We start from the raw sequence: 12,744 nt of genomic DNA, 5'->3' as shown, positions 1-12,744 counted from the left end.
AATGTTGGATTGTAAAGCTTCCACAGGGCAGAACGTTGTGAAAGGATTCAGGGAGTCTCATTATCTAAAGGCCACGATGATCAATACAGCCAAATGGGCTCAGGAGGAGCCGCTTTTAACCTGAAACTGTCAGATTCCTCTGAAAAGCTGCAACAATTAGTGTCCTCAGTTCCCAAAGATGATCATTAAAAAGAAGCTGATGGAACTCTGCGTTAGATTCTAGATTTCAGTCCATTTTCTCTTCAGATTTGTGTCTGTTGGATAAAGTTTAAAAAAGAAAAACAAACTACACATTTTGTGTTTGTTGCATTGTAGAAAATGTCCCCTTTTTTTCTGGAAATGTGATTCTGGAATCAAATTCAAAATGAACGTTTACTTTTCTTACTTTCGGTAAAGTTTCTCAGTAAGTGCAAGACCAAAGAAGGAAGCCCAGAGAGGGCTCACGATACCTGGATTTCAGAGCTGGCCGAGAACAGATACAAAGGCTGACGGGATGTTTTTTTTTAGCTAAAGAAGCAGCAGAAATATGGAGTTAAAAAGGCTGCGGACAAACTGTACATGAGAAGAAATGTGTAAAAAACTGATCAGCATGAATGCAGCACGTCATATTCGCTCTTCTGGTGGCCAATCGGACTTCTTCGGTGTTTGTGCTGCTTACAGGAAGCAGCTGCTGCAGCCGTTTCATGGATTTAGAAACACAGTTTACTATTTTTGGGGTTAATTTCCACTAAGACTTCTCCTCTCTTGTGCTATTCTAGACTCAGATGTAAGCAGATCTTTTGTTGAGATGGTTTTTAATTTGAGCATATTAACAGAACACAGGGTCCCACATGGCCCTCGTGTCATGTGACATTCTTTGCTTTTCCATTTCATGTTCCACCATGTTCTGAATACAAGTAAAGTTACCACCAACCTACTGATGCTGAAATCTTCTCTGGAGTTCCTCCACCGAGTAGCAGAGATGCTTTCTGTGTGCCACTTCAGTGTGTGTTGCGTTATCTGTGTCATTTTGATAGTTTGTCTGATTGGACAATAAACATTTTATAATGGCTGTTTTTGTTTTATTTAGAGAGTTTCCATCTGTGCGCACACACACACACACACACACACACACACACACACACTATGCTATCAACTTCATAAAAACTATTTGTTTTACAGGAATATGAAACCACACTGACAGCGGTCATTACTATGTGGGTGTTTGTGGTTCAAAGTCATTTTTATTATCCCAGAACTAACACATTTCCCCCCCAAAAACACAAAAATGCATCATTATTAAGGCCAGTTGCAGGATTTCACACTGTACAGACATGTTCATGAGAACATAAAAAGATCTGTCAGATTCCTGGAGCCCAGTTACATCGTCCAGGTTAGGGAGTCTGCGGCCTCACCGTGGAGCCGGGCCTCACCGTGGAGCCGGGCCTCGGGGAGAGGCTCGTGGAACAAGCGCCTGGTGGTCAGACCGTCCACTTTGGGGTCCAGCTGGGTACAGACCGAAGGGGCTACCTGGGACGACCCTCCTGTGGACCCACGACCTGTAAGACTCGCCGTAAGGGTCTGGTGCTTTGTGGCCTGACGGAGGCCTTGTGATCTGACCTACAGCTGATTCTGGTTCAAGTCCCAGCTGGGGCCGTTCTGTTCTCCCCCTGTATGTGTGGGTTCTCTCCAGGGACTCCGGCTTTCTCCCACCATCAAAAAACATGCATGTTGGGTTAACTGGTGAGTCTAAATCGACCGGAGGAGTGAGTGTGAGCGTGCATGGTAGTTTTTCTCTGTGTGGACCGGCAACATGTCCAGGGTGTACCCCGCCTCTCGAACAATGTCAGCTGGGATAGGCTCCAGCCTCCCCCACCCCCCGAGTTGGTTTAAGCGGCTATGGAAAATGGATGGATGCCATCATTACTATACTCCACTGCACATCCTATCTGTTCTGATGAACAATTCCCCACAGTGAGCTTTCAGCCATACAATTCAGGGATTAAGGGAGCAGTATGTTGTCTTAGATTAAAACTATGAATTCTTCTCACTGCGTGCTATTGGGCGAGAGGCAGGCTACACCCTGGATGGGTTGCCAGTCCCTCACAAGGCCAACAGAAACAAAAAAACATGCCGATATATGCATTCCTGCTGCCAATAGAGTGACCGACTGAGACAAAAACTGCACATTCAAACTCACTCCTGGGCTCAGTTTAGAATCACTAATTCACCTAATATCTTAAATCTTCAAGTTACATTTAATGTTTGAGAAGGTGTAAAAGTAACCGAAGAATTTCTTGCTAATATTTCTGGTAATGATTTTAAAAAAAAAATCAGGAATGTGGAGGAAGTTGAATGCTTAGCAGAGTCTGCCTTACAATGCTGGGAACAAGCTTCCTCAATAGTCTTTTTATCTTGGCTGTTTTGTCTTTTTTATTTTTATTTTACTAAGCACTCTGGTATTTAAAGGGTGATGGTTTCAAACATGAATGGGGGATTTGGAGGGGGGGGGGGTAGTGTTGTTTGCATATGTATTTAATTATTTTACATTTTGGCAATATTTCCTTTGCTTTTAAACTTTTGATTCTTTGGAACAGATGTACTTTATATTGCACCTGTGTGGTTTCATTAGGATTTACTCACAGCACAAATTTTTATCCAAAACACTGATACTGGATCTGTTTTGTGCTTTAATGGTTGTTGAGAAGGTTTTAGGGCACAAGCTAAATATGCGGCCAATCTTCAAATGATCGTTATCCAGAGTAATTACCTCTTAAGCGAACCCTAAACCTTACCTTTATTTCCACAGGTATTTATTTGTTATCACTAAGCCATATCAGTGGGAACTCTGAACTCGGTAATACGCGTTGGTTTTGTTGCGGCTTTCACACAAGTTCGAGCACAATTGAGTGATGCGAGGCGGAGTGTGTTCACACGCACTCAGAGGCGCACAGAGTACATTACGTACCCAAACCTCTCTTTTCTCCTCGTCCTCTTCAGCCGCTCAGCGAAACCATAATCCCCTCTGACAGCTTCAGTCAAGACTTTAACGACGCCGAATAGCAGAAAATGTCACACGGTAAAAGCTGACAGTTTGGCTTTACGAATATTTTTTTTACGACACAGCCGTTTTCCAGAGGAGACTCGCTTTTAGGTAAGTACAATGACCTTTTCGAGCTTCCATTATCTCTTTACAAATGATAACGAAATTAGCACGTTTCTAATGCCTGAAAAAAACTGGCATATTACTAAGTTTGTCCAGTATTTACCTCTGATTGAATTATAACTCTTGACATTTAGAGTCGACGCACTCAGGATAAATGTATGAATTTATCCAGGCCAGCTGGGTTTTCAGTCGGGCCTATTTCTTTGCCACACCAAAACGTTGTAGTTCTTATTTTGATGTTAGCTACTAATTCCTACTAGGCAACAGAATAGAAAACTACAATTCCCGTTACAAGAAGAAGAGGAAAACGCGAGACCGGCTGATAACTTTGGGAACCCTCGGAAATGATAATTTTAATGTTTAAGCGCAATCAGAGGATCATAATTTTAACGGTGAGGTGTCTTTTAAAGTGTTTTTTATCCGTTTTTTTTTACTTTTTAAAACTACTGAATATAAGATGGGACTTTGGAAAAAAGATATTGTCAGATTCTCAAATATCTACGTGACATTCTGTAAACGTAGGGTTTAACATATTATGGCGGTGGTAAATTACTCTTTCACTGGTCGTAAATTGCGATTAATCTTAGTTAATTTATTAGGATTATACCGCAGAATGATTGTAATTATCAGACTGAAATTAAAGCAATAGATTGATTTTTACGTAAATAGATAGAAAACCGTCGATTATTAAACGTACCACCGGATTCGGCGCTTACTTTCTACGTCACATATACGTTCTATTCTGGAGACACTGAATGTGGTTTGTTTTGGATTTTGATTTGAAAAAAAACTTAATCACTCATATTACATACATATGCATCCAAGTCGAAACATACAAGATGTGTCTTCCAGCCGTGAAGAGAAGTAAGTCAATGTGAGCTAGCTGCTCGAGGTCGTTTACACCGAAACGTTAATGTTCGTGCTCGATGTTACTTCAAAACCGTGAAAAACCAGAGTTGAACTCTGTCGTTAACGTTAAGCCCCTTAAATATTCTGTATTTAATGCTCTCATTTGCATATTCAAACAAAAAGATTTCTCCGAAAAGCTGTTATACAAATAAATAATTTCCTCCCTGTAAGTAATCCAACGCGAAAGTTTAATTTGACGACTCGGTTAATTTTTTGTATGTAACATTAAATTTTGCCTCCTTTTAACTACTTGATGTGAAGTGAATATCTGAGAGGTTTTGGATGATTGGCCACAAACGCCAAAAGCATTTTTTTATTATAAAACTTTAGGCTCGGGGAACTTTAAATTACATTTTTATAGATTGATTAAGACTTTTGGCAGTTTGTAAGATCATTCACAGATTAACGAGTCATGGGGGATAAATCATGAGTTGTTTTCCAACATGTTTGCATATACAGTACTAAAGTACCACCGTGCAAAAGTCTTGAGCCACCCCACTAAACGCTGCTTCAATACTGCTGAGGTCCAGGCTCTGGGGAGGATTCATCCCTCCATAAGACCTGTTGCCACTGATTTTCAGTCCACTTCTTGTGTCATTTGGCATAGCTCAGCCTTTTCTCCCTGTTTCCCTTCCTTAAGAATGGCTTCTTGACAGCCACCCTTCCATGGAGACCATTTCTAATGAGGCTTGGGCCAACAGTAGATGGATCAGCTGAAGGTCCAGATGCATCTCTCAGATCCTCTTATCCAAAGTGATAAGAGAGCTGCTTTAATAAAAGTTATCGGCACCAAAATTTACGGAGTTTTTTTCTCTGTCAATGCTCTTGCATTTTAAAGGAGAAATAAAATCATCAAATTCTCAAAAGCTAGAAACTTCAACCAGATTATGTTTAATGTTTTTTATGTTTTTCAAGAAGTCTCTTTATGTTTTACATGTTGATCTTTATCGTAAACCTTTTAATCTCTTCCTCCAGCCGCTCCATGTTCTTTCACCGGCTGAACTCCCTCGGTTCCTCCTTCTGTTCCCGAGGCCATCCTGCTTTCCGCCAGGCCGGCTTCAGGAGCAACACTGCCTCCTCCTTCCGCCCCCAATTAGTCCCCTCCCCTCATCCATGTTTGTCTGTTCAGGGATTTCCACCCTGGCCTCCTCGACCCCCCCACTACCACCGACCAGGCCATCAGATCTTCGCTTCACACCCTCGGAACATAAGGTTTTCTAACATCAGCGGTGGTAGTTGGTGTTCATTCCACTCCTCCACAGGCTGCATGATGGAGCATCGTGACAGAGAACCCCCGAACAAACGTAAGAAAAGTGGAGATGAAAAGCAGTCCCACCGAGGAGGAGAACCAAATGAAACAGGAGGCAAAGTCAGGGATGGACAGTCCAAGTGGAAACACCATCATCAGGATTTCAGAACGGACGGCAGCCTTCGACCAAGTGACCACTTCAAGGATGGAAGTCGAGACGTCAGCAGAGAAAATAGCAGAGACAAACGTGTAGAAAGGACTAAAACTGGAACTAACGACAGGCAGAGAAAAGACAGCAGAGATGGAACTCCAAAACAACCCTCGCAACCTGCAGGCTCCAACACTCAGATCCCCAAATGCAGACCTGAGACGGACCGAGTTTCAGCGCATAAACCCAATGCCTGGTTCAAAGGGAGGGGAGCTGAAGCGCAGGGGGGGCTCCGTGGGAACACAGCAGGGCAAGCAGAACAACCAGAGGATGGAGGGAGGTGGACGGGGTTTCCTTCCCAGTCTCCCAGCACGTCTCACCCTGCAAACCCGTGGCAGTCGGTCGGAGCAAGCAGACAAACTCCTCCACCTGCGACAGCACTGCCTGGCAAATGTGAGTGGACTCATGTCTCACTTTACAGTTTTAAAAAGAGCGTCTTTCCACTGGCCTCGAATCATTTTAAATGATGTTCTCTGGAGGCAGAAATGCAAATCTGCAGAACTAAATCTTCTCTGTGAAGATTAAACTCTCTCAAGCAAATCTCTGCTAAATGAAACCACCTGAAACAAGCTCACAGGATGCTAAAGCTTTGACTCATGACCAGTTTGTTACCAGTCAATGTGGCTCGAGGCTAATCCAAGTGACCCACAGTCTAATTCCCAATCTGTGTGTGCTGAAACCTGACAGGAAGGATTTTAAAAAGATGTTAAAGTCATAACTCACTCAGTCATTTTGACAGACACTTTGGGTTATTTCTAAAAAGGTATTTTTCTTCCACGTTCTTTCCTCAGCTCTTTGGAGACAGTGGGAGTTGTGCAGAACTGAAGCCGAGCCACCAGATGTCAGCACTGCGTTCGACTTCTCAGTGATGTCCTACAACATCCTGTCTCAGGAGCTGCTGCATGACAACGCCTATCTGTACCGGCACTGTGACCCCGGCATCCTGTCCTGGGACTACCGGCTGCCCAACCTGCTGGCTGAGATCCAGCAGCACAACGCTGATGTGAGTGGGATAAAGGTTTAGGACCTCCTCTGATGTTGGCACTGGGTGAAAACGTCAGTGAAACAAAAGAGGATGCATGTTCAGCTGTGTTTGGGATTTAAAACTGCAGATTCCTGTCACTCTGCTGTCAGAAGAGACCTCCTTCTATCATTAAAAAAGGTGTGCACTCTTCAGATACGGGCACAGTGATCCAAAGTCTTTAATCCCTCTGGATTTCAGACTGTCAGTCACTGGGATACTGATGTTTTGACCCAGTGTGGGCTGTTGGTTCTAATCTGGACCAACCTTGTTCCAGCAGGACATTGTTCCAGTGAAACATAAAGTAAACTGTTAACACAGAGCTGGAGATACACTGCATCCTCCAGCTTTAACGGGGACATATCAGAAGGAAAAAACAGAAAAAAACTCTTAGTTTTGGAAAATTTTAACACAAATTAACAAAACTCCTCTTTTCCAGATCGTGTGTCTTCAGGAAGTGCAGGAGGACCACTATGAGAACCAGATTAAACCTGCTCTACAGGCACTAGGTACGGAGTCTCGTTTGTGTCTCTTTCTGTGTGTGTTTGACTGTCCTTGTGGGGGTTTAGTTGGTCCTGGCTTCAGACAGACGGAGGGCTTGATGCATTTCAGGGACGGTTTAAGAAGCTCGCTTCTTCTTTCATTCTCCATCTTTTAACATCAGGGTTGGATTTTCAGTAAAAAGGTGGCGGTCAAAGGTGTTCAGGTGGAGCCACCACACAAACTACACCCTGTGAACTTGTAATTCCTATTCTTTGTGTGTGTGTTTGTGTGCGTGTGTGTGACAGGGTACCAGTGTGAGTTTAAGAAGCGGACAGGAGGGAAACCAGACGGTTGTGCCCTTACCTTCAAAACCTCCCGCTTCTCCCTCCTCTCCTCCCATCCTGTCGAGTTCTTCCGCCGTGGTGACTCCCTCCTCGACCGGGACAACGTGGGTTTGGTTGTTCTGCTGCAGCCCAACAACGGCGTCAGCCAGTCGGATCCCTCCTCGTTTGTCTGCTTCGCCAACACCCACCTCCTCTACAACCCTCGCCGGGGCGACATCAAACTGGCGCAGCTGGCCATCCTGCTGGCTGAGATAAACCGGCTCTCCCGCCTCCCTGACGGCTCAAAAAGCCCGGTTGTGCTCTGTGGGGACTTTAACTCGTCACCCCAGAGTCCTCTGTACAGCTTTCTGACCACAGGCTGCCTGGAGTACGGAGGCCTGCACATCAGCATGGTGAGACGCACAGCTGCTCATTCAGTAGCCGTTTTCTGCTTCATGCTCCGTCTCACAGGCTGATCTCTCTGTATCTGTGCAGGTGTCGGGTCAGGAAAGCAGTCCCAGGAGTCAGCGCTTCCTCACACCGCCGCTCTGGTCTCACAGATTGGGAATAAATCATCAGTGTCAGTATGAGAGCAAACCCAGGTCTGAGCCCCCCCCCACCAGCCCCACAGGTGAGCCCCACCTGCAGCGTGACCATGGTTTCTGTTTGTGCCATAACGGAATGAGATATTTCAGTGTTATTATGACAGATCAGTCATTTCATCCTTCTGTTTGTGATGGCTGTATTGATCGGTGAACTAACCACCGTGTGTCTGTCAGCTGTTGAAGGAGCCATCTCTAATCTGACTGTGGAGGATCTCAGCACCAGAGCGGATGTTTACAGGTGACCTCTCGCTCTCCTTCTCCACGAGATGCTTTGAAAACAATCACTGCTCAGTTGAGTCAGATTTTCAGGTTAAAAAGGGTGAAATTGGTGTCTTCGCTTCTTGAATATTCAGTTTAACTGGCTCCACCAGGAATGTTTCCCCCCCCACATTTATTTATTTACTGAGGTGAGAAAAAGTGCATAAAGATGCAGCTGCTGACACATTTAGGTCTGGAAGTGGTTCACTGGGCAGGAAGAACACCTACAGCTAGCAGTTTGTAAACCCTTTGAGGAAAATGAGGCACATTCAGCTGGAAATGTGATAAATGAAAGAGAAGCTTGCCTCTGATTTTCAGATCTAAAAAGACATTGTTGTGTGTCTGTTTTTATTAGCTTTTCCTTTCTAAAAGTGCAAATACAGCACGACCCCGATGAGAGGTTTACGACCTGTCGTCTTGAGTTTTGAGCAAAGTGACAGAAGTTTTGGAGACGATATCAAAGTCATTTATGGTTGGTCTGTATTTTTCACAGTTGAATGTCCAGTTAAAACAAAGACTCCTAAAACTGTTCTGTATCAGCTGATTGTGCTGCGTCAGACTCTGCCAGCGGTGCCACTTCAGTGGGCTTTAATTCAGTGAAATAAATCGCACACATCTAACTGTCGGACCGTGTGTGTTTGTGCAGCACGAAGATCGAGCACCGCCTGCAGCTGCAGTCGTCCTATGAGCACCACCTGGTACCCGACGGCAGGCCTGAGATCACCACGTGTCACTCACGCACGGCCCTGACGGTGGATTACATCCTGTACAGCCCCGGTACCGACACACACACACACACACACTGAAATGCTTTTCTCAGCTTGTTTCCTTACGTATTTATTATATCTCTATTATGTCTCATCTATGCTTTTTTTGTGCCTCTGATTTAAAGCGAGTTTGATTAAAAAAGACAAAGGGACGACTCAGATATCGTTTTATTGATTTTATTTTATTTTTCTTTTATTGAATCACACACAGAAATAATTTTTACATCGATTTATATTGTTGTTTTTTTGGTGTCAAAGACGTCTGTCGTCTGTGTGCTGGGTTTTGAGATTTACGGAGGTTATTATCAGTCCTCAAAGGCAGCACGCATCTCCTTCTCAGAGGTTCATATTGGGGGTTAAACGCCAGTTTTCAGTCTTGTAAATTAAAAGTGTTGAGCTGCAGCATCTCCTCGGTTTCCTCTTTTCTTTAACCATCTTTCTCCCTTTTTCTGTCTTTATTTACAAGTTTATTAAAAGACGTTAAAGAGTTCAAAGTTGCTTGCAGCAGTGTTACGTCTGCCCTCCGTTTGACTCGTCTGGGTAAAAACTACATTCTGACAGAAAAGTCAATGATATCTGATTACAGACAGTTAAAGCTGGGATTTCTAAGGCTGTGAAGCTTTGAAGGATCACCGTTCTTTTCTGAGGTCTCACTGGAATGTCTGACATGATTTGGTCAAAGTACCACAGTATGTAGAGTTCAACACGGCCATTTTAAACTGAGTTCACAGCTGGATCCGATGGGTGCAGTGAGCCACTCGACTCGACTCTCTCTCACTTCCGGGGGAATTATTTTATTGTCTTATTTTAGATCTCTCCTGCGGCTTCCAGCTACCATGCAAACCTATATTTGTACAGAAAGTGCATCAATAACCCAGGAGGCATGTTATTACTGTATGAGAGAAGATGGTGTGTCACTGAGCGATTTTATCGATGCCGCGATATATATATCGATATTTTGTTTCCCGATAAAGTATCAATTTTTCAGCCGTGACTATTGATTTATTTATTTTTTTTTGCAAACTTTATTGAAAAGTCAGACGTTACAATTAGTGAAAACACAGAAAATTAACATAATACAAAACAATGCCTGGGGGGGTCACATAAAAAAAAACTTAGTTCATAAAAATATAAAGTGTATATCTCAGTGGTTTTGATGGCTTTTCTGTTGTACTTTCTGTATAGAATGTAGGATTGTTGTAATTTATTGTTTGAGCTTCTCAAAAATGAAAAAAGATGGTTTGTGATTGGAGAATTTGGATTTGTGTTTATGGTATTTAGCAAGTAAAACAAGCAGGTTGATGATGTAATATTCACAACATGAAGACACGTTTGTGTCTGTTTGTCTGGCGGTGTTGTCCTTCCGGTTCAAAGGTCAGACCACCGTCCAATCAGCCACGATTCATGTAAAATCTCACTGTCCCTTTAAGATCTTTCAGAAAATGATGTGTATTAAATTGTATCGAATCGAATCACATGAAATCGAATCGACTCGTTGGCTGAATGCTGTGTATCGTATCCTATTGTGAGATCAGTGTATCGCTACAGCCTTATATGTCACCTTGTGCTGCAAGCAGGGGCCCAAGTGCCACGTTTTAAGGATGTCTGTCCTGTTACTGTTGTTGTCTCCTTTGGCTGAAAACTGACTCACGTCACAGTTTTGTACATTAGTGGGCTGCTCTGTTCCTCGGTTCTTACAGATTTCTCCGAGCCTTTGTCCTAACTGCTTAGGAAAAGACTACAGAAGGTCGTTTTTCTTACAGTTCGACTGTTCTGGGAGTCTTTCAGAGTATTCGAGTTCAGACGCCCAAACATCTGCGAAACCAAGTCTTCTTTTCCATAATAAATGACAAAAGTTCCTCTTCTCTGCAGCAATCAGCAGTGTTACGTCTCGACTGTGGACTGTCTGCGGATGATAACATTGTCTTGGTGAATTCTCGATTCTGATTGGCTGCAGGGCGATCATTGACTCCTGATAACTGGCTCGTTACTAAGGGAACAGAGCGGTGAAATAGCCTGTTCTAAGTAAAGGTGTCGGCTCAGCCTCCATCGCTGACATCAGGTGTTTGGTGCTGAACAGCCTCATCTTATTTACTGCTGTAGTCTAGTCTAATGGGATGGCAGCAGTTTGTCAAACATCAGGCGTTACCAGGACAACAAATTATGTTTCTTTCTGTCTCCCTTGATCAGTGACGAGCTTCATCAGATCACTTCCCTGTTTCCTGGTATTGGACACCTTGTCAAACTTTATTCCTACATGAACTAAAGTAGTGCTGTCACCTGAAGTTATTCAGTGATTCATCCACTTTCTGCTTCTTATCTGGGTCCAGCTTATATCGTCTGTAATATTCTTCTTTCATGCTGCAAAGAACTGCAAACTGAAAAGAATTCAGTCATGAATGGTTTTAGGCCATTTTAGGCCTTCTGGATTTACATGGCAGTTAAATATTTTGATCATGTTCAGGTGTGAAACTTGTTGGAGTGAAGAGACCCGTCTGATCTCTGTAATCAGTCACAGCTTCTGTTTCCTTCTGTTCTCTCCAAAAGATTCCACGCCACCTCCTGGTGGGCGGGGCCTCCAGCTGCTGGGCAGGCTGTCATTAGTTGGCAGATCAGAGCTGGAGGAAGTCAACGGCCTGCCCAATCAGCACCACTCGTCAGACCATCTTCCTCTCCTCGCGAGCTTCCGCCTCCGTCGCTGACCCGGGCGTGCTGACCCGGGCTCGCCATGTCAGCGTAGGGCAGCCAATCAGAGGAGCTTCTGTGGCAGCTTGAGTGGGAACAGATGGAAATGTTAAAGAGATGTAGCCAGTTTTACAAAAACACATGAACCTTCGCAAAGATGTCAGATGAGTTCTGGTAATGAATCGAAACAAGATCAGAGCCTCACAGCAGGAAACGAATGATAGAGTTGACTTTTCTTCTTCTCCTGCTGCTACTTTTAAGGATGATACGACGTCGGCTTCTTCAGTCGCTCGGGCTGAAAGGACTTTTCAGTCTCCTGCAGGTGATGGTAGGACCTGTCATGTGGGGCTCTGCTCAGGCTTTGGACTCAATAATCTGCTCGTGCACACAGCCCTTTTGGGCTATTTTCAGTTTACTAAAAACACTCAGAAAATGGGAAGAAATGCTGCTCACCCCATAAATACAGACGTAATTAACGGGTTTCTGGATCCAGAGTTTGGCTCATTCTGAAGGAGGCCGGATGGCACCAAACATAAAGATTTAAGTCGAACTCCTCAGAGGATATTTTTTGATGAATAAGCACTGGCAGCACGCCTGTTCTGGCTGGTTTGCTCCTTAAACATCACAGAATCTTTCAGATTCTACGTGATGTGAAAATTTAATTTATTGTTGCGGGGTTTGAATCTTTTAAGGGTTAAATTTTTATGTCAGTCTTATTTTTAACCTGAGCTTTGACACTGCTGTAAAGCGGTGACTTTGCTCTGATAAAATGAAACTACAGTTTAAATACAGTTGGTTTTATCTTTTAAAAGCCCTAAAAAAACCTGTTTGTGATGCCAAACCTCCCTGAATCCCTGTAAGCTCTGAACAGTGTTAAATTCTCATCACATCTGCTTTAGTTTTATCATGAAAAAGATGACTTGTGGTTCCTTACATTTCCCAAACCTGCTGTATGCAACTGGAGAAAGATTTTATTTTGTACTCTGAAGATTAAACTGTATTAAACGATTCATGATTCACCTTCATCAGTGAGGAATTTTGTTGATGGTCACAAAAAAGAAAGACTGGAGGTATTTTTGGCTGTTTACGGT

General features: G+C 43.5%; 1 protein-coding gene across 2 annotated transcripts; it reads left to right on the top strand.

The window, feature by feature from the left end:
• The first annotated feature begins 2,922 nt into the window (after positions 1-2,922).
• On the top strand, positions 2,923-12,744 carry angel2 (angel homolog 2 (Drosophila)). Of its 2 annotated transcripts, none has more exons than XM_072362351.1 (9): positions 2,923-3,133; positions 5,030-5,904; positions 6,303-6,514; positions 6,972-7,041; positions 7,321-7,751; positions 7,834-7,969; positions 8,118-8,181; positions 8,848-8,978; positions 11,516-12,744. In XM_072362351.1, exons 2-9 carry the CDS (start codon positions 5,037-5,039, stop codon positions 11,668-11,670), a joined length of 2,067 nt encoding a protein of 688 aa, XP_072218452.1. In that variant the 5' UTR covers positions 2,923-3,133; positions 5,030-5,036; the 3' UTR covers positions 11,671-12,744. The 2 variants fall into 2 exon arrangements, with proteins under 2 accessions (XP_072218452.1, XP_072218451.1); XM_072362350.1 differs by lacking the exon at positions 2,923-3,133 and adding an exon at positions 3,901-4,009.

This window comes from Leuresthes tenuis, unplaced genomic scaffold (assembly GCF_036924035.1).
Source record: "Leuresthes tenuis unplaced genomic scaffold, fLeuTen1.0.hap1 SCAF_13, whole genome shotgun sequence".
NCBI classification, from domain to species: Eukaryota; Metazoa; Chordata; class Actinopteri; order Atheriniformes; family Atherinopsidae; genus Leuresthes; species Leuresthes tenuis.
This window is presented reverse-complemented; position numbering and strand designations above follow the sequence as displayed.

Bases quoted from the DNA above. Each gene is read 5' to 3' on its own strand.
- angel2 (XM_072362350.1), top strand. From the start codon at position 3,960: ATGCATCCAAGTCGAAACATACAAGATGTGTCTTCCAGCCGTGAAGAG. The intron at 7,752-7,833 runs GTGAGACGCACA...GTATCTGTGCAG, and splicing joins GAGGCCTGCACATCAGCATG to GTGTCGGGTCAGGAAAGCAG. The intron at 8,979-11,515 runs GTACCGACACAC...TCTCTCCAAAAG, and splicing joins TTACATCCTGTACAGCCCCG to ATTCCACGCCACCTCCTGGT.